The sequence below is a fragment of the Pecten maximus genome, chromosome 16, assembly GCF_902652985.1.
Source record: "Pecten maximus chromosome 16, xPecMax1.1, whole genome shotgun sequence".
NCBI lineage: Eukaryota > Metazoa > Mollusca > Bivalvia > Pectinida > Pectinidae > Pecten > Pecten maximus.
In genome coordinates, this window is record NC_047030.1 from 251,262 (window position 1) to 275,380 (window position 24,119).

Below are 24,119 nucleotides of genomic sequence, written 5' to 3' on the forward strand. Positions count from 1 at the left end.
TATGATGCAAGATCTGCAAATTGATCTTTATTTAGTCCGGTAAGTTCGGAATAATTAGCATCTGACAACACAGAGGGTATATCAAAATTGAGATGAAACGATGTTTTCATTAATGATCTAACATTCTGGAGTAAATCAGTGATGTCTGATCTGGAAAATAAGTCTGATGTCTTAGTACTTCTGATTAGTTGTAGAGATAGAGTATCAAAATATTTGTCTTTTATATGACTGACACAGCATCTATTTGTAGAGTCTATAAAAATTCCATGTTCAATAAACGCTTGAGTCCTTGCATTTTTAGGTATAGATATTAAATGGGATCTGTTGTTTCCATATTTTTGGCATACAATACAATATTTGTGTGTTCTAGGAGTAGACAGTATTTGAAGATTCACAGTTTTAGGGCTTCTAAATGATGTTGGAACATTGCTGACATGATGATTACTTGTTCGTGTAGATTTTCCATATTTATAAAACTTTGCTGTACAAGAACTACAAACGAAATCTTCATTACAAATGTCACGACATAGAACTTTCTTAAGATACTTAAGGAATGGCCCTCCTGTTACCTTCCGCCTCAAGTTAATTTTACATCTTTTCCTGCATAAGCAGCATGTAATTGCCTTGGGCATTGATGAAACCTGGAAACAAATAAAAACATGTAACAGAAAATGCTATTATGTAATTATCATTTAATAGATATTTGTTTTAGCGATCAAATACAATATATTATATAAACATTTACTACAAAACATGTGCTGTCATCAAATCGTTTTAACTTGCTCAGCAATTTTGTTTTAGATCTTTTATTTAACTATTTATATATACCATCTGTACACCGCCTTAGATGTTTCGTAATTTATTACAATAGGCCTTCGGCGAATTAATTATCGACCATGGGCAAGGGACCATTTACACAATCATACCAACTGTGTTCGTTGTTTATTTACTGTACGTGTGTAACTGATCCGTATCCTATGTCTATATGTGATCGGTTGTAATAAACACGTAATTCAAGAATTTACTTGTCTGTACTGTCGGTTTTACTACTTGACCAAATATAACTGTACTGAACTAAAGCACACTACATTATATTTTTTACAATAAATGAAGAGATGAAAAGGTATCAATAATATAACGTTGTTTTATAGAATTAAACTCATTTAATTAACAACAATAAATCAAATGCATTTTTACAAAAATATCAATCAGTTCAGTGCAGTTAGACTTCATTAGAATTAAGTTGAATGTAAAAGTGCAGCAGGATTTTAATTATCTATGAGATGACAGAACTAGTAATTATAAATTAATTTAGCAGAACATATCACTACTTACATAGCTGATATATAAAATAATAAAGCTAAAGATAGAAAGTAAACATGTTATTTAAAAAAAAAAAAAGTTTCTTGCATGGATTCGATCATTTGCGATCTGCATCTTTGAGATGTTAAACAGCACTGTTCCTACGACAGAGCACGTCGTTAGGCACATGGATATTTTATTCAGGGATACACTAGTAGGACAAGGCATAATGTTTCAAAGGGATGTCTAATTAATGCTAGTAGATCTAAATAGTGATTTAAAGGTTGTGTTTTTGTAAATATGTATCAATCTCGCTAATACCGCAAAATATGATTTGGGCAAATGAAGTTTTATTTTTCAAACATCTTAACAATCCTTGTTCAGAGGCGTGTATTGATCGAGTTTTAAAACAATGTTTAGGGGCACCTAGCGGGTGAATTGACTAGGGCAACGTCTTACAATTGTTTTATTGAAAGTATAAGCGGTACAGTAGACTAGTGGTTTTATTTTATTTTTATTGTAATGCCCCTTTTTAAATTCAATCTAAATGCATTCTTGAAAAGTCATGCATTTTTTAAGGTTAGACCAGTTGATTTATCGCGATCAACTGTTTAGCGGACCTATAATAGTGATTGGTCAACTTGCAGACGACAGCTTAGTTAGTTCTAACGTACAGTGCAGGCATTTAATTTTCCATGACTTTCGGTGATGTTTTTAATATTATTGGATTATGAATATAGTTTATATATTCATATAAAGTTTTAATGATATAACTGTTATAGGCATGGGGTCGTGATCGAGACAAGGGATTAATGCTGCCAGTTTCGTTTATGCACACAACTTCAATTCCTTCGTTTCCCCCCATTTTTGTTTGTTTATTGTTCTATTTGGAGCTGGCAAATACCCGCCTGTGTGACAAGGTCTCCATCAATTCATATACAATGTATGAACAAAATGCAATAAAGCAAAACAATATCGACGATTTTTAATAATTGTGTGTTGTGTTATTTGTTGAGGACGTCAAGCTTTGTTGCCAACAGTTCGATCGATTGTTTACATTTTCACTTCGATGCTGATTTCGACAGTTTGGTAACGTTAAATAACTACAGCAGGAAAACACAATGAAGCAAAACATTTCGTTTTAAGTCAGAATACAAACCACAAGTGCATCGTTCTTGGATCTTCTAGGCTTATATTCAACAGTGGAGAACAAACTTGTTTACATTCTCGATGTTTACTGTACTGGTACCCCTTCCGGAAGGCCCCGCGCAGAAACGGCATTCGTTTCCGACTTGAACGATGCCGATCTCCTCAAAAAGACCGCAATATTGTTGCTCGTTTTTGCTATTGTTAGGCATGTGCGCAAGGGAGAACATGTCCAATTTTTAAATATGTTTTTGATGTTTGTAAAACACGTCAGCTGTATGAAAATTGTTCATGTTCTCGACCGCGCTGATGGTTTTCTTGGACTTCAAACGTCGAAAAAAAGGTTAAAAACAGTGATTTCGTGGATTATTGTCGTATTCAAAGAAAAAAAAAACATGCATTTAGAAATACGATTTTTTAATCAAAAATTGTTAAAACGAAAAGATATTGATATATTAAAATGTTTTCAGCATATAAAAAACACACTTTTGTAGTTTCAGTTTTCTCAATCATTAGGGGCGAAATCATGGGCTTATCCCATCTACTCCTTTATCTTCGAACCCTGACTCAGTAACCTAGGGTCCTACCAAAACCATCTTTGGGCCCTAACTTAGTAACCTAGGTTCCTAACAAAACTATCTTTGGGCCCTAACTTAGTAACCTAGAGTCCTAACAAAACCTATCTTCGGGCCCTAACTTAGTAACCTATGGTCCTAACAAAGCTATCTTTGGGGCCTAACTTAGTAACTTAGGGTCCTAACAAAACTATTTTTGGGCCCTAACCTAGTAACCTAGGGTCCTAACAAAACTATCTTCGGGCGCTAACCTAGTAACCTAGGGTCCTAAAAAAACTATCTTCGGGCCCTAACTTAGTAACCTAGGGTCCTAACAAAGCTATCTTTGGGCCCTAACTTAGTAACCTAGGGTCCTATTAAAACTATCTTCGGGCCCTGATTTAGTAACCTAGGGTCCTATTAAAACTATCTTCGGGCCCTGATTTAGTAACCTAGGGTCCTAACAAAACTATCTTCAGGCCCTAACTTAGTAACCTAGGGTCCTAACAAATTTATCTTTGGGCCCTAACTTAGTAATTTATGGTCCTAACAAAACTATCTTCGTGCCCTAACTTAGTAACCTACGGTCCTAACAAAATCTTTGGGCCCTTGCTTAGTAACCTATTGTCCTACAAAAATTATCTTCGAACCCTGACTCAGTAACCTAGGGTCCTACCAAAACTATCTTCGGGCCCTAACTTAGTAAATTAGTGCCCTAGCAAAACTGTCTTCGGGCCCTAACTTAGTAACCTAGGGTCCTAACAAAACCTATCTTCGGGCCCTGATTTAGTAACCTAGGGTCCTAACAAAACTATCTTCGTGCCCTAACGTAGTAACCTATGGTCCTAACAAAACTATCTTTGGGCCCTAAATTAGTAACCTAGGGTCATAAGAAATTTATCTTTGGGCCCTAACTTAGTAACCTAGGGTCCTAAGAAATTTATCTTCGAACCCTGACTCAGTAACCTAGGGTCCTACCAAAACTATCTTCGAGCCCTAACTTAGTAACCTAGGGTCCTAACAAAACTATCTTTGGACCCTAACTTAGTAACCTATGGTCCTAACAAAACTATCTTCGGGCCCTAACTTAGTAACCTAGGGTCCTAAAAAAATATCTTCGTGCCCTAACCTAGTAACCTAGGGTCCTAACAAAACTATCTTCGGGCCCTAACGTAGTAACCTAGGGTCCTAAAAAAACTATATTCGGGCCCTAACTTAGTAAACTAGAGTCCAAACAAAACAATCTTCGGGCCCTAACTTAACTAATTCGGGCCCTAACTTAGTAACCTAGGGTCCTAACAAAACTATCTTCGGGCCCTAACTTAGTAACCTAGGGTCATACAAAAACTATCTTCGGGCCCTAACTTAGTAACCTAGGGTCCTACCAAAACTATCTTTGGGTCCTAACTTAGTAACCAAAGGTCCTAATAAAACTATACTAGGATCATAACTTAGTAACCTAGGGTCCTAGCAAAACTATATTAGGATCATAACTTAGTAATTAAAAGAATGTATTAAAGAGAACGACGTAGTATGCTATCTGAGAGTATTAAATAATATTAACAACCATATGGAATGCCTCAATGATAATAGTAAGAACATCACATTATTATGTGTGATGCCATATAATTTGTAAGGTATAGACTATTATATACACCTAATATCACTTGTTAACTATAAATAACACACCTTTTAGGTACAATATAATTTTTGTTACAAAGTAAGAATTGATAAGACAATCAAAATAATTTCTTTTCAATCATAGAAACGGTATTAAAGTCGATAAATAGGCAATTCTGTGTAAAAACATAGTATCGGTTGAGAACTTATTAAAAGCTCAGTTGAATAACCTATCCAATACATATCCTTTGTGCTGATTGGCTAGCCTGAAGCAGCTGTTCAGATGTATGTTGGCAAGATATAGATTCAGTCATTTGATGACTGTGATGTTATAACTGAACACACGACAGCACAGAGCTCTGCCAAAGGTAGGCAATTTAATAATGAATTACATGTATACAAATGTGATTAATTTCTGTCAACGTTTCATTTTAAGATGTATTTACAGCATACTGATATATTTTCATCGGTTTCACCTGGAAACTATATGTAATGTCAACGACATTTAACACAACACACATGAATACCCAACTTTGTGGTTTGTGGCTTAAATCATGCGTTTGATTTAAAATATTTCTAGTCATTTCGTCATTTCGGCCGCATGTCCGTCCGTCCGTCCGCTAGCCCACGCGGTAAATATTCTCGTGACCTCTATTTAGGAAGTAATATGGGCGGGATCTTCTTCTAGTCATTTTGAGTCTATTCGGATATTAAAGATTGCCGCGAGCAGTCACGTTGGATGTTCCAAATTGAAATTTGTTACAAGTAATTACAGCAAGTAGTACAGCAATTATAGACGGAAATGATGTATACCAGTATATTTTTTAATTTTTTATCTATTTTCTTTTTATATTATTCTAATACTAACAAATGTACATACGTCTATGAGCGTGTAATTCTATGTACGCATGTTTCAGTCGTAACTATCAAATGTATACGATTGCATTTCACTCCATATTATGAGGTCACAAAATTAATTATTTAAATCATATAATAGGAAACAACTTTCCTTGATTTAGCACTGATTATATAAACATAAGCTCTGAATCGGGAATCACTAAACTGTACATATACATGCAGATATGTGCTTGCTTATTTACATGACTTGAATATGTATGTCGTTTGTGTTAACTTACTATTAAGCATTTATCACTTGATGTTTGATAATTGTATGAACATTTTAAACATTGGAATATCTTTTTAGCACCAAAACTAAATATCACTATCCTATCGTTGATACACCCTGGTCCCAAGCTTCCGAAAGATGTATATATTCGTTTTTTTTTTTTACTTTTTTTCTCCTTTTCCTACTGCAGTACTTCCCTATCGACTTTCTCGTATACCCACTGCAGTATTTCCCCTGTAGACTTTCTCGTTTACCTACTGAAGTATTTCACCTCTCGACTTTCTCGTATACCTACTGCAGTATTTCACCTGTCGACTTTCTCCTTTACCTACTGCAGTATTTCCCTGTCGACTTTCTCGTTTACCTACTGCAGTATTTCACCTGTCGACTTTCTCGTTTACCTACTGCAGTATTTCACCTGTCGACTTTCTCGTTTACGTACTGCAGTATTTCACCTGTCGACTTTCTCGTTTACCTACTGCAGTATTTCACCTGTCGACTTTCTCCTTTACCTACTGCAGTATTTCCCTGTCGACTTTCTCGTTTACCTACTGCAGTATTTCCCCTGTCGACTTTCTCGTATACCTACTGCAGTATTTCCCCTGTCGACTTTCTCGTTTACCTACTGCAGTATTTCCCCTGTCGACTTTCTCGTTTACCTACTGCAGTATTTCCCCTGTCGACTTTCTCGTATACCTACTGCAGTATTTCCCCTATGGACTTTCTCGTATACCTACTGCAGTATTTCCCCTGTCGACTTTCTCGTTTACCTACTGCAGTATTTCCCCTGTCGACTTTCTCGTTTACCTACTGCAGTATTTTCCCTGTCGACTTTCTCGTATACCTACTGCAGTATTCCCCTGTCGACTTTCTCGTTTACCTACTGCAGTATTCCCCTGTCGACTTTCTCGTTTATCTACTGCAGTATTCCCCTGTCGACTTTCTCGTTTACCTATTGCAGTATTTCCCTGTCGACTTTCTCGTTTACCTTGTGCAATAAATCAAGCGTCACGTGTAAGTTTACAAAGAATTTGATATTCCTCAGTTTTCCTTTATGTTTTTTTGTGACCTTGTGATATCTGTATGTTTTGAAAATGGTTAAAAAGAGATATATCTGCAATATGGCACATGATATTTGTTGGTTGCTTTGATAATAAAGCTCATGAAAGACCAATGTACAAAAAGGTGTACTTATTGCCACCGATAATTGTACCAAAACCTCTTTAATCTCTAGTATAAAAGCCAGTTGAGCATTTCTTATATTAATACGTTGATGGTCACAGTTTAATAACATAGATTTTTTTTTTAATCTTTTTTTATATTGCTTGTTCTGGACATGTATGTTGAAACGAATTTAGTATTGTATGCTTTATTGTAACACACTTTGTCGGACAGGTGCCTTCATTTCAATTATCATTTGTGGGGATTTTAGATATTCAATTGTGGAAGCTTGAGAAGATACTTCAAACGATATAGCTGTTTGTCATATAAATGTCGGTATGTTCACTTTATATCAGAATCATATTTTACGTCAAATTATCTTGGATTTGGACTCAACTTTTACTACAAATAAATGTTGTTTTCTCTCAAATTATACTTCAGTTGATAAAGCAAGTGTTAGATTTACTTAACAGTTTTTGATATTATTGACTTTATACATAGGAATATGTTTATATACGAAATATTAAGAGGCAGGGGGATACAGTAAAAATGAAAAAAATCATGCAAGAGAAATATTTCGTGAAAGTGTTGGTGATATAATTGATAAACTAGACTCGAACAATCCTAAGACATATTGGAGACTGGTTGGGAAATTGTTTTTAAGCAGTCTGGAAACCAAGAAATAATTCCACCTTTAGTTGATGATGTTACCGGAAGTAGAATTGGATGACTTTTGGGAAAGGTAATATATTTACTTTTGTTTTACTACAGGCACATTTCCGGCTTTTTGGGTGAAACACCTTGTTGGTATAGAGTGATTAGGAGCTCATATTTGTTTCTATTGATACATTACAATGACAATATTTTGACAATATCTATTTTTCGAACGGATTGTGCCACCATAATATAAGTCATCATACATTGTATGTTAAAATTTACTGCAAGTCCTGTGTGTAAACCATACTTTTCAATATGCCATTAACTGTAAAACTTTTCCGGTAACAAACGCGCATTGTTCTAGTTTAGAAAGGGAGATAGACACATGATCGACCGATTACATTGTTATTCCTTATTAGTGTTTGAGACACAATCTGGTTGTATGATGCGTCACTTCACCGTCTTCACACTCTTGTCTAATATGTTGTGATGTATCGAAGGCGTTTGCCCTGTCTGACATAAGGGTCCGCTAATTTAATGCTCGAGTCCCTGACTGAAGTGTGCTATGTCTACTTTTGTTTTTGATGATATAAAAATGATATCCTTGATAGCTTAAACAGTATTTCTTGTTTATTTGCCGGCGACACTTTTTTGATAAGTCTTCAACCTCCTTTGGTGATATTGAAATGTTAATAGTGATTTAGAAATAGTAGATAAATGGTCTCTGGGTAGGCTAACCAATCGTCATCCTCTATTTCATATTTCAGAATTACAAAATCATGTACTACGTAAGTTATCTTTTTTGTTTGGAAGAAAAGCTCCGTTAAGGATTTAAAAAGCGTTTGTGTTGCCTGTATAGGAATATGCATATGTAATATCGGGTAGTTGCTCTTTGGTAACAAACTCGAACATGGCGACCTCATTTCTGTTTTCATAATGCCCACTGCATCACATAAAAATAAAACATGAAACACATCTATTTGGACTGTGAATCATGAGGGACGGTGCTGAATGGGAAAAGCTATAAGCTTATCTTGATCTCTTCTGTAACGATTTCAAGATTATGTTCATATTTAGTAAAATAGAACAAATTTTGTAAACTGTTCCTCCTTCTAAAGGAATTTCCGGATGTGTCCCAAGTTTGTCTGAATCGCTCTTCTTAAAACGGAATACTGTGGGTGTAGATTCGCTAACACCAGAGTGACGGCGCCCAATAGAGACAATAGGTGAAATTCTGTAAAAGCATCTTGAGGACTGGCAGAAATATAGCAGTAACAGCTTCTCGAGTTGATTACAAAATTTACATATGGATTATAAAACATGAGCTGACAGGATTTGAAGATACATGTACTTGTTTGAAGTTAAACTACTTTCGTATGAATATTAGTTTTAGCCTTCATTAAAAAGATAATGGCGGAATCCAATAGTGGAAATCAAACAGACCTTTTATTCCAATAGAAATGACTATCTAAATTAAGTCTGAAATATCTTTTTGCAGATTATATTCGAGACAGACATGTTGCTGACAAGAACACGTGTTATGAAGATACAGCTGTGGACCATAATAAACTTGATGGTGCTGATAGCAAACATAGGTAGTATATATTGGTTAATTTTAACTTTTTTTTACGACTGTGAATCTTTTGTACACAAGCAAATGTGTCAGTATATCTTTAGTGTGTGTAACCACTTCCATAGCCTCTGATTGGTCATGTCTGACCTCAAATTAATCTGATCGGCTAACCTCTGCCTTTGACAACGGACCTCGCATTGATCATTACAAAACTGACCACCATGTCCGTGATTTTCGATATGGACAGGGGAAGTGGACCCCCGTAGTCATCAATCTTAAAAACAAATCACAATTGTACAACAAAATGACTCGGTCACTGTCCAAAGTAGTTGTTATTTGAATTAAACGGTCGCGACATCTAACGCGGGCTAGCTAAAGCCTCGGACTTCCCTTCCCCTAATAGCTACTGGAGTTTAGGTCGGACGGTGTCACCTGGAATATTGTCCAAAACAGAACAAAACTACACTTTCTAATCATTCCGCTTACCTTTATTTCGAATTTATATCCCAAACACAAAAATATAAGATACTATTTTGGAACACTTGTCTCCTATGAGTAAACTGATAGACCTAAAAAAAAGATGCCATGCAAACACACTGACACACGAAATTTGCACATTCCTCAGCACTTCAGCTTGGTTTTCAAAATATTTATTGAAATGCATTGTATCTTCAATGAATAAATTTTAGAGTGATCTCGCTATCGTCACATCATACCTATCAAGTCCAGAAAATATATATGAGACTCTCAATGATTAGCCTTGTATACAGCTGTGACGTTCAACTTTGCGGAGTTGACTTTTTAATATTTGCACGGTGTTATTTAAACAGGAATTATATTAATCAAACAAACAAAATTGGATTACTGATATTGTTATTTCTATATTATGTGGTGTTGTGATCCGGCTCCCAGAATTTAATCGCTACGTTGTTATTTAATTTTCTTGTATCTCTTTTTTTACTTCATACAACCTAACATATCGTATCTCTTTTGTTTCTCTTTTGTTGTTTTATATCACCTAACATATCGTATCTCTTTTGTTGTTTTATACCACCTAACAAATCGTATCTCTTTTGTTGTTTTATACCACCTAACAAATCGTATCTCTTTTGTTGTTTTATATCACCTAACATATCGTATCTCTTTTGTTTCTCTTTTGTTTTTTTTTTATATCACCTAACATATCGTATCTCTCTTTTATTGTTTTATATCACCTAACATATCGTATCTCTTTTGTTGTTTTATACCACCTAACATATCGTATATCTTTTGTTGTTTTATATCACCTAACATATTGTATCTCTCTTTTATTGTTTTATACCACCTAACATATCGTATCTCTCTTTTATTGTTTTATATCACCAAACATATCGTATCTCTCTTTTATTGTTTTATATCACCTACCATATCGTATCTCTCTTTTGTTGTTTTATATCACCTAACATATCCTATCTCTTTTGTTGTTTTATATCACCTAACATATCGTATCTCTCTTTTGTTGTTTTATATCACCTAACATATCGTATCTCTTTTGTTGTTTTATACCACCTAACATATCGTATCTCTTTTGTTGTTTTATATCACCTAACATATCGTATCTCTTTTGTTGTTTTATATCACCTAACATATCGTATCTCTTTTGTTGTTTTATATCACCTAACATATCGTATCTCTTTTGTTGTTTTATATCACCTAACATATCGTATCTCTTTTGTTGGATATACCACCTAACATATCGTATCTCTTTGATTGTTTTATACCACCTAACATATCGTATCTCTCTTTTATTGTTTTATATCACCTAACATATCGTATGTCTTTTGTTGTTTTATATCACCTAACATATCGTATCTCTCTTTTGTTGTTTTATATCACCTAACATATCGTATCTCTTTTGTTGGATATACCACCTAACATATCGTATCTCTTTGATTGTTTTATACCACCTAACATATCGTATCTCTCTTTTATTGTTTTATATCACCTTACATATCGTATCTCTCTTTTGTTGTTTTATACCACCTAACATATCGTATCTCTCTTTTGTTGTTTTATACCACCTAACATATCGTATCTCTCTTTTGTTGTTTTATATCACCTAACATATCGTATATCTTTTATTGTTTTATACCACCTAACATATCGTATCTCTCTTTTGTTGTTTTATATCACCTAACATATCGTATCTCTTTTGTTGTTTTATACCACCAAACATATTGTATATCTTTTGTTGTTTTATACCACCTAACATATCGTATATCTTTTGTTGTTTTATATCACCTAACATATCGTATCTCTTTTGTTGTTTGATATCACCTCACATATCGTATCTCTTTGATTGTTTTATACGACCTACCATATCGTATCTCTCTTTTGTTGTTTTATATCACCTAACATAGCCTATCTCTTTTGTTGTTTTATATCACCTAACATATCGTATCTCTCTTTTGTTGTTTTATATCACCTAACATATCGTATCTCTTTTGTTGTTTTATATCACCTAACATATCTTATCTCTTTTGTTGTTTTATACCACCTAACATATCGTATCTCATTTATTGTTTGATACCACCTAACATATCGTATCTCTTTTGTTGTTTTATACCACCTAACATATCGTATATCTTTTGTTGTTTTATATCACCTACCATATCGTATCTCTTTTGTTGTTTTATTCCACCTAACATATTGTATCTCTCTTTTATTGTTTTATACCACCTAACATATTGTATCTCTCTTTTATTGTTTTATATCACCTAACATATCGTATCTCTCTTTTATTGTTTTATATCACCTTACATATCGTATCTCTCTTTTGTTGTTTTATATCACCTAACATATCGTATCTCTTTTGTTGTTTGATATCACCTCACATATCGTATCTCTTTGATTGTTTTATACGACCTACCATATCGTATCTCTCTTTTGTTGTTTTATATCACCTAACATAGCCTATCTCTTTTGTTGTTTTATATCACCTAACATATCGTATCTCTCTTTTGTTGTTTTATATCACCTAACATATCGTATCTCTTTTGTTGTTTTATATCACCTAACATATCTTATCTCTTTTGTTGTTTTATACCACCTAACATATCGTATCTCATTTATTGTTTGATACCACCTAACATATCGTATCCCTTTGTTGTTTTATACCACCTAACATATCGTATATCTTTTGTTGTTTTATATCACCTACCATATCGTATCTCTTTTGTTGTTTTATACCACCTAACATATTGTATCTCTCTTTTATTGTTTTATACCACCTAACATATTGTATCTCTCTTTTGTTGTTTTATATCACCTAACATATCGTATCTCTCTTTTATTGTTTTATATCACCTTACATATCGTATCTCTCTTTTGTTGTTTTATATCACCTAACATATCGTATCTCTTTTGTTGTTTTATATCACCTAACATATCGCATCTGTTTTGTTGGTTTATACCACCTAACATATCGTATCTGTTTTGTTGGTTTATACCACCTAACATATCGTATCTCTTTGATTGTTTTATACGACCTACCATATCGTATCTCTCTTTTGTTGTTTTATATCACCTAACATATCGTATCTCTTTTGTTGTTTTATATCACCTAACATATCGTATCTCTTTTGTTGTTTGATACCACCTAACATATCGTATCACTTTTGTTGTTTTATATCACCTAACATATCTTATCTCTTTTGTTGTTTTATACCACCTAACATATCGTATCTCTTTTGTTGTTTTATATCACCTAACATATCGTATCTCTTTTGTTGTTTTATATCACCTAACATATCGTATCTCTTTTGTTGTTTTATATCACCTAACATATCGTATCTCTTTTGTTGTTTTATATCACCTAACATATCGTATCTCTTTTGTTGGATATACCACCTAACATATCGTATCTCTTTGATTGTTTTATACCACCTAACATATCGTATCTCTCTTTTATTGTTTTATATCACCTAACATATCGTATGTCTTTTGTTGTTTTATATCACCTAACATATCGTATCTCTCTTTTGTTGTTTTATATCACCTAACATATCGTATCTCTTTTGTTGGATATACCACCTAACATATCGTATCTCTTTGATTGTTTTATACCACCTAACATATCGTATCTCTTTTGTTGGATATACCACCTAACATATCGTATCTCTTTGATTGTTTTATACCACCTAACATATTGTATCTCTCTTTTGTTGTTTTATATCACCTAACATATCGTATCTCTCTTTTGTTGTTTTATACCACCTAACATATCGTATCTCTTTTTTTGTTTTATATCATCTAACATATCGTATCTCTCTTTTGTTGTTTTATATCACCTAACATATCGTATATCTTTTATTGTTTTATACCACCTAACATATCGTATCTCTCTTTTGTTGTTTTATATCACCTAACATATCGTATCTCTTTTGTTGTTTTATACGACCTAACATATTGTATATCTTTTGTTGTTTTATACCACCTAACATATCGTATATCTTTTGTTGTTTGATATCACCTAACATATCGTATCTCTTTTGTTGTTTTATATCACCTAACATATTGTATATCTTTTGTTGTTTTATATCACCTAACATATCGTATATCTTTTGTTGTTTTATACTACCTATCATATCGTATCTCTCTTTTGTTGTTTTATATCACCTAACATATTGTATCTCTCTTTTGTTGTTTTATATCACCTAACATATCGTATCTCTCTTTTGTTGTTTTTTACCACCTAACAGATCGTATATCTTTTGTTGTTTTTTACCACCTAATATATTTTATTTCTTTCGTATAGTCTGATCGGACAACTCCCCATCAATTTTTACACCATTTTAATGAACTTATTACTGTAGCTTGCTTGCTGGTAGAAAGGATTTGCAACTGAATGACGTTACTTTCCTTCAATGTGCCAAAATATTCTTTGAACTCTTTCTCAAAATTCAAGTTCCAGAATCATGACATTGGGCCATCAGCATACTGGGATGAAGGACATCCACATTTTCCAAGTGAATAATTTTAGGTTCAAGTTTACACGCTGTTTTCAAGTTCATAGGGTGCGTTGAAGGTGAACACGATTATACCTGTAGACTTACGGTCTGATCGTTACCTGACACATTCCACCAGCACTGGTCACACTTGATCAGTATATCGTGTACTTGTATAACTCACTATTTTATGGATGAACTATTTCAAATTAACGTCCACTCGTTTGTTAGTTTTCTTTGGAGTGACTGTGCTAGTTCTATCTGTTGTAGATTGTCGATGTGTCGAAACTCTGATCAACGGACCTAACGGTGTTAGTAACTCTTCACTGACAGTCTCGTCATGGTTTAACAGAATACATTGCCAGCCAAAATTTGTCAGAATCGGAAATGTTGAGCCATATGCATGGTGTCCTGCCACTGCATCTATATCTGAATACCTGCAGGTAAATACGATATACTTGTATGTTTAATGGTAAGTGGCTGGATAATTAAAAAAAACATCATATAACAAAAAGGAAACATTATAACATAGACAAGTATGTTAAAGGTTGTATACAATTTCTTCTAATTATCAATAAAAAGTATACAAAACCGATTTCTAAAAAGAAATTCAGAAATTCTATGTCCCAATACTAATTCATACTAAATCATATTAATATCGTTCCGAATAGTGTTAACAATGCGATTGACCATGAGCGCCGCAAGAAATGACAATAAAACAAACCTAGCAGATCCCACAAACCTAGCAGTTTCCCGACCAATAATGACAATACAACAAAACTAGCAGTTTCCCGACCAATAATGACAATACAACAAACCTAGCAGATTCCCGACTAATAAAGACAATACAACAAACCTAGCAGATTCCCGACCAATAATGACAATACAACAAACCTAGCAGATTCCCGACCAATAAAGACAATACAACAAACCTAGCAGATTCCCGACCAATAATGACAATACAACAAACCTAGCAGATTCCCGACCAATAAAGACAATACAACAAATCTAGCAGTTTCCCGACCAATAATGACAATACAACAAACCTAGCAGATTCCCGACCAATAATGACAATACAACAAACCTAGCAGATTCCCGACCAATAAAGATAATACAACAAACCTAGCAGATTCCCGACCAATAATGACAATACAACAAACCCAGCAGATTCCCGACCAATAAAGATAATACAACAAACCTAGCAGATTCCCGACCAATAATGACAATACAACAAACCCAGCAGATTCCCGACCAATAATGACAATACAACAAACCTAGCAGATTCCCGACCAATAATGACAATACAACAAACCTGGCAGATTCCCGACCAATAAAGATAATACAACAAACTTAGCAGATTCCCGACCAATAATGACAATACAACAAACCCAGCAGATTCCCGACCAATAATGACAATGCAAAAAACCTAGCAGATTCCCGACCAATAATGACAATACAACAAACCTAGCAGATTCCCGACCAATAAAGATAATACAACAAACCTAGCAGATTCCCGACCAATAATGACAATACAACAAACCCAGCAGATTCCCGACCAATAATAACAATACAACAAACCTGGCAGATTCCCGACCAATAAAGACAATACAACAAACCTAGCAGATTCCCGACCAATAATGACAATACAACAAACCTAGCAGATTCCCGACCAATAAAGATAATACAACAAACCTAGCAGATTCCCGACCAATAATGACAATACAACATAACCAGGAGATTCCCGACCAATAATGACAATGCAACAAACCTAGCAGATTCCCGACCAATAATGACAATACAACAAAACTAGTAGATTCCCGACCAATAATGACAATACAACAAACCTAGCAGATTCCCGACCAAGAAAGACAATAAACAAAACTAGCAGATTCCCGACCAATAAAGACAATACAACAAACCTAGCAGTTTCCCGACCAATAATGACAATACAACAAAACTAGCAGATTCCCGACCAATAAAGACAATACAACAAAACTAGCAGATTCCCGACCAATAAAGACAATACAACAAACCTAGCAGATTCCCGACCAATAATGACAATACAACAAACCTAGCAAATTCCCGACCAATAATGACAATACAACAAAACTAGCAGATTCCCGACCAATAAAGACAATACAACAAAACTAGCAGTTTCCCTACCAATAAAGACAATACAACAAACCTAGCAGATTCCCGACCAATAAAGACAATACAACAAACCTAGCAGATTCCCGACCAATAAAGACAATACAACAAAACTAGCAGATTCCCGACCAATAATGACAATACAACAAACCTAGCAGATTCCCGACCAATAAAGACAATACAACAAACCTAGCAGTTTCCCGACCAATAATGACAATACAACAAACCTAGCAGATTCCCGACCAATAATGACAATACAACAAACCTAGCAGATTCCCGACCAATAAAGATAATACAACAAACCTAGCAGATTCCCGACCAATAATGACAATACAACAAACCCAGCAGATTCCCGACCAATAATGACAATGCAACAAACCTAGCAGATTCCCGACCAATAATGACAATACAACAAACCTAGCAGATTCCCGACCAATAAAGATAATACAACAAACCTAGCAGATTCCCGACCAATAAAGATAATACAACAAACCTAGCAGATTCCCGACCAATAATGACAATACAACATACCCAGCAGATTCCCGACCAATAATGACAATGCAACAAACCTAGCAGATTCCCGACCAATAATGACAATACAACAAAACTAGCAGATTCCCGACCAATAATGACAATACAACAAACCTAGCAGATTTCCGACCAATAAAGACAATAAACAAAACTAGCAGATTCCCGACCAATAATAACAATACAACAAACCTTGCAGATTCCCGACCAATAATGACAATACAACAAACCTAGCAGATTCCCGACCAATAAAGACAATACAACAAACCTAGCAGATTCCCGACCAATAAAGACAATACAACAAAACTAGCAGATTCCCGACCAATAATGACAATACAACAAACCTAGCAGATTCCCGACCAATAAAGACAATACAACAAACCTAGCAGTTTCCCGACCAATAATGACAATACAACAAACCTAGCAGATTCCCGACCAATAATGACAATACAACAAACCTAGCAGATTCCCGACCAATAAAGATAATACAACAAACCTAGCAGATTCCCGACCAATAATGACAATACAACAAACCCAGCAGATTCCCGACCAATAATGACAATGCAACAAACCTAGCAGATTCCCGACCAATAATGACAATACAACAAACCTAGCAGATTCCCGACCAATAATGACAATACAACAAACCTAGCAAATTCCCGACCAATAAAGACAATACAACAAACCTAGCAGATTCCCGACCAATAAAGACAATACAACACAACTAGCAGATTCCTGACCAATAAAGACAATACAACAAACCTAGCAGATTCCCGACCAATAATGACAATACAACAAAACTAGCAGATTCCCGACCAATAATGACAATACAACAAACCTAGCAGATTTCCGACCAATAAAGACAATACAACAAAACTAGCAGATTCCCGACCAATAAAGACAATACCACAAACCTAGCAGATTCCCGACCAATAATGACAATACAAGAAACCTAGCAGATTCCCGATCAATAAAGACAATACAACAAAACTAGCAGATTCCCGACCAATAAAGACAATACCACAAACCTAGCAGATTCCCGACCAATAATGACAATACAAGAAACCTAGCAGATTCCCGATCAATAAAGACAATACAACAAACCTAGCAGATTCCTGACCAATAAAGACAATACAACAAACCTAGCAGATTCCCGACCAATAAAGACAATACAACAAAACTAGCAGATTCCCGACCAATAATGACAATACAACAAACCTAGCAGATTCCCGACCAATAAAGACAATACAACAAACCTAGCAGATTCCCGACCAATAAAGACAATACAACAAAAACCTAGCAGATTCCCGACCAATAATGACAGTACAACAAACCTAGCAGATTCCCGACCAATAATGACAATACAACAAACCTAGCAGATTCCCGACCAATAATGACAATACAACAAAACTAGCAGATTCCCGACCAATAATGACAATACAACAAACCTAGCAGATTCCCGACCAATAATGACAATACAACAAACCTAGCAGATTCCCGACCAATAAAGACAATACAACAAACCTAGCAGATTCCCGACCAATAAAGACAATACAACAAACCTAGCAGATTCCCGACCAATAAAGACAATACAACAAAACTAGCAGATTCCCGACCAATAATGACAATAAAACAAACCTAGCAGATTCCCGACCAATAATGACAATACAACAAACCTGGCAGATTCCCGACCAATAAAGATAATACAACAAACTTAGCAGATTCCCGACCAATAATGACAATACAACAAACCCAGCAGATTCCCGACCAATAATGACAATGCAAAAAACCTAGCAGATTCCCGACCAATAATGACAATACAACAAACCTAGCAGATTCCCGACCAATAAAGACAATACAACAAACCTAGCAGATTCCCGACCAATAAAGACAGTACAACAAAACTAGCAGATTCCCGACCAATAAAGACAATACAACAAAACTAGAAGATTCCCGACCAATAAAGACAATACAACAAAACTAGCAGATTCCTGACAACTAATGACAATGTCACAAAACTAGCAGATTCCCGACCAATAATGACAATTCAACAAAACTAGCAGATTCCCGACCAATAAAGACAATACAACAAAACTAGAAGATTCCCGACCAATAAAGACAATACAACAAACCTAGCAGATTCCCGACCAATAATGACAATACAACAAACCTAGCAGATTCCCGACCAGAGTCCAATGTGATTATAAACGTGACGATATCTATATCCTGTAAATGAATTAGCTTGGTATAATGAGTAAGGCTGTTTAACTTGGGTGCATAGGCGTCGCCCAGATATAGATGGCACTATAGCGGGTTCCACAATCTGTCTCATAATTACATTTTGTTTTACATCAAAACATGATACATGAAACTGCACTTTCATGTTGTACTTCTAGTTTTAACGACTGTTTTCCCCATCTGTTTGTTGAGTGAATTTATCGTTATATTACCAAATAGAGTGGAACCAAGGGGATATAATGTAAGCAATTATAATTCACTACTCCCTCAATTCCTTCATGTTTCGCCTCGGGACGGGGTAAACTATATCGTAGCTACTGTAGGAGAATGAACAATATATATGATTATTGTTTGATAATTTGTGATAGTCTGATTGAGAACATTGTGGTCCTTGATTAAAGTGAACAGTAACGGTTTGATAAGTGATATATCTACTTACACAGATAAAACAGTAAATTAATTATTACATCTACGTACAAATCACAGATAAAACAGTAACTTAATTATTATATATACGTATAAATCACAGATAAAACAGTAACCTAATTATTATATATATGTATAAATAACAGATAAAACAGTAACTTAATTATTATATCTACTTAGAAATCACAGAAAAAAAGTAAGTTAATAAATATATATAGGTACAAATTAGATAAAACAGTAAATTAAGTAATATATATACTTATAAATTACAGATAAAACAGTAAAATAATAAATATATATACGTACAAATTAGATAAAACAGTAAATTAAGTAATATATATATTATAAATTACAGATAAAACAGTAAAATAATTAATATATATACGTACAAATTAGATAAAACAGTCAATTAATTAATATATATACACGTACAAATTAGATAAAACAGTAAATTAATTAATATATATACGTACAAATTTGATAAAACAGTTAATTAATTAATATATATACGTACAAATTAGATAAAACAGTCAATTAATTAATATATATACACGTACAAATTAGATAAAACAGTAAATTAATTAATATATATACGTACAAATTTGATTAAACAGTTAATTAATTAATATTTATACGTACATATTAGATAAAACAGTAAATTAATTAATATATTTACGTACAAATTTGATAAAACAGTTAATTAATTAATATATATACGTACAAATTAGATTAAACAGTCAATTAATTAATATATATACACGTACAAATTAGATAAAACAGTAAATTAATTAATATATATACGTACAAATTTGATTAAACAGTTAATTAATTAATATTTATACGTACATATTAGATAAAACAGTAAATTAATTAATATATTTACGTACAAATTTGATAAAACAGTTAATTAATTAATATATATACGTACAAATTAGATAAAACAGTAAATTAATTAATATATATACGTACAAATTAGAAAAAAGAGTCAATTAATGAATATATATACGTACAAATTACAGATAAAACAGTTAATTAATTAATATATATACGTACAAATTAGATAAAACAGTTAATTTGTGGATTCACAGGTTGAACTGAGATACCTGTCAACAGTCACAGGATTTGTCATTCAAGGACGGAACTATCAATATACGGAGTCTATAACAATGAAAATAAGTCGGAATGGAGTCAATTGGAAAGACGTCACCGACAATTCAGGAGATAGAAAGGTATTAGAGAACACCTATATAACTTAATTATGTTATTGATATATCAATCATCTTAACGGTCTCAACATGGTGTATATTAATGGGAATACATGTAAAAATGGTTCTACTTATTTCAAAACTGTATGTCTTTAATATGGTCAGAGAAAAGAGCGAAGAAAAACTGGCAATGCCTTAAGAAGTGCCTACAACCCACATAACATGATTTGTAAGACGGGACAAAAATGTTGGATTTGATAACTTTTTCCATTTTTAAAGTGTTTGTCTCCAATATCTCCTTTGCCACTGCTTCACTTTTGGCCTTTAGTTGACCGTTTGGATTGTCCTGGGGTGGAAGGCTTTGAATCTTCAGGTATTTCGATTACATACTGAGTCGAGGAGACCGGTCAAAACAAACTATGAAATGTTAAAAAGGTCCTTCCTACTCTGAGAACTTGATATGGTGGATATGGTATGACTCGTTGCTATCGATATAATGTGACCTTGTGAGATGTCGCGTTTCTGTGTTTTGATGAGATGACACTACAAAGCGTCCATCAGTGGCCCTAAGAATTGTCATCCTCTAAAGATATTGTGCTAAAATGACGCAAAGCAAACCAAAACACATTGTAATCGCCCGGTTCGGAATGAGCAGTCGATTAGAGATATGGAACGGATGTTTGGAATGAGTAGTCGATTTGGGTATAAAACAGATGTTTTTCGTTAGCAATAATCAGTGTGTGTTCATTTTTCTCTTTTTACAGATATTCACTACAAACACCGACGGTACGACTCTGGTGACTAGGGCTGTAAATGAGATCTCTGGGACTAAATTTGTTCGAATTTATCCTGAAACGTGGAATGACTGGCCTTCGTTCCGGTTGGAAATTCTTGGACGTACGTATTTAGGCATATTCTTAATTTTTACGTATTGAATTGATTCCTATTTGTGACATTTGGTCCTGAAATCCTACGAGAAACAACGTCAGTAATTGACCACATAGTGATGTTATATTACCTTAGAATTGTAACTTACTGTTTTTTGTTTATATTAAGCTAAGAATGAGTTGTAGGACGTTCAGTCTCAGTATGATATCAGTGTCTGTTATTCTACTGTGTTGAGTTCCCATGGTTCTTTCCTCGTTAACTAACAAGTATTATTAGCTGCAAATTAGAGTATTAACATGGATGCTCTACGCATCTAAGTTATAGTTAATTCCAAGGAATAACCCGAATAAAAATAATTTGATTTAAAGTCTTGGGACCCGAAATCTAACGACATTATGGTATCATTCGGAGATTTCCTGTGTGTGATATGAAACCATCTGATTCCTACGCTTCCTTGTATGCCAGGTGATTCTGTTGGCACCAACATAGCTATAATTTTGAGAATGTAAATTAATCCTTATTTTACCTAGATTTGTATAGTGGTTAAAAGCGACACAGACGACGCTTACCCTTCGGGAACACTTGGTCCCTTTTAAAGGATTTCCATGCAAATTTTTAATCTTTTTCATATATCAACCTTGTTTATTGATTAAGTGTTAGAATTATTGTTTCTTTAAACGTCAATATTCACTATTGTTGTGTCATTTTGCATCACGGCAAGAACAAATGGTTTCTCTTACAAAACCAGTGTTTGAATGACGACAGCAACTCTTTAACTCAACAATTCCTAAACTACTAATACGAAGTTCTTCAACCTAGCAATACCTAAGTTACAAATAGGTAGCTCCTCAACTAAATCATACTTAAGTTATTAATAAATAGATATCTCTTCATCTAAACTATACATAAGTTACCATAGGTAGCTCTTCAACTAAACCATACCTTAGTTGATAATAGGTAGTTCTTCAACTACCCATACCTTAGTTGATAATAGGTAGCTCTTCAACTAAACCATACCTTAGTTGATAATAGGTAGCTCTTCAACTAAACCATACCTTAGTTGATAATAGGTAGTTCTTCAACTTATCTATAATAAAGTTACTTATAGGTAGCTTGTCAGCTAAACCATACCTAAGTTACGTTTTGCTAGTTCTTCATCTAAACCATACCTCAGTTACTATTAGGTAGCTCTTCGACTAAATCATACTTACGTTACCATAGGTAGCTCTTCAACTTAACAGATCAGTTTACTGAATTTATTATTTTGTTGGTGATTATGATGTTATGGTTATATGCTTTTGGTTGAAATACCGGTCGATAAGAATGTAATGATACTATCAATTCGTATCTCTTTTGTAAACGTCATGGCGACGATTTCTTACCAATCAATAGCACATGGTTATTTTATATCAGTTTCAGGTACATCGAGTTGGGCTGGAAAAATTGGCGTACCGGACATTGTGCTTCCTGTTCTTCAACAGATAACGGCAGCCAACAATGGCTTGTGTGGGAAAGCTTGTCACAAACACCAGTCATGTGGAAGTTTCATGTTTGATTTCGACACTAATGAATGCCACCTTTACTCCACAAAATCGTTCAATGTAACCACATCGGAATCAGCATCTGATAGAAAAGTATATTATGTGGACAACCGTGAATGCCATTCTTAACTTTGACCCAATACAAGAGGACAACTAGCGTCGGGATCTTACTGTTATATAGGACATTTTCGTTGATTTCATTAAACGAATCGAAGTTACTTGGTTTTGTTAATGAATGTTACGGAATCAGCCTCCAACCATACAAACTCTCTTGAAGCGCAGATTGTGAGAATTTGTGTCACAGGGGTCAAGTGTTGGGGTCGAGTGTCGGGGTCGAGTGTCGGGGTCACGTCTCTGGGTCGAGCGTCAGGGTCAAGAGGCGTAGCCTCCATACGCTTTCAGTGCTATTTTACCGAAGTACAGGATTTTCATGATTTCAACAGTTTTCATTCACTCAGGACGTACAAAGTGTGTAACAAGAGGTCAATATGACAGAACAACGTACATGGCTTACATGGTAATAACGCATATTCTAACGTGGTTATAAGCAATGTTATCTCACTATACATATAATAACTACAATACAACATATGAAATAATATACATATCTATCATCTACTTTAAATACAAAGTTTTCTACATTTTTCAGGAAATTTACTCTAGATAATAATGATTTGTTACATATTTCAAACATACCTCCAATTTTAGTTAAACTCGGATTTATATCGTAATAATTTGGGATGTATTTAATGTCTAAACTCTGTTACTAAAATTTAATTTTATTGAAATAAATATTGGTATTCATCACCAATACCGTTATGACATAATAAGCAATCACGATTATTACGTGGTGTACCAATCCATCTACCAGTTTTAACAGGTAACTTTGAATTTGACATTCTAAATTTGCTGATGATAATGCAATCTTGGGAATTAAGCTTAATTAGACAAGCCTGAATGCTAAATTGTTTTTTAAAGATAAAAATAAAACCAGTTTTGAATGAATTGGTCACATTACGTC

General features: G+C 34.1%; 1 protein-coding gene across 1 annotated transcript; it reads left to right on the plus strand.

Moving 5' to 3' along the window:
- The first annotated feature begins 8,998 nt into the window (after positions 1 to 8,998).
- LOC117345058 (neuropilin-2-like) lies at positions 8,999 to 23,382 on the plus strand. The gene is made up of 5 exons (XM_033908000.1): positions 8,999 to 9,161; positions 14,395 to 14,567; positions 20,553 to 20,693; positions 21,434 to 21,566; positions 22,971 to 23,382. Exons 1-5 carry the CDS (start codon positions 9,083 to 9,085, stop codon positions 23,225 to 23,227), a joined length of 783 nt encoding a protein of 260 aa, XP_033763891.1. The 5' UTR covers positions 8,999 to 9,082; the 3' UTR covers positions 23,228 to 23,382.
- The last annotated feature ends 737 nt before the right edge of the window (positions 23,383 to 24,119 follow it).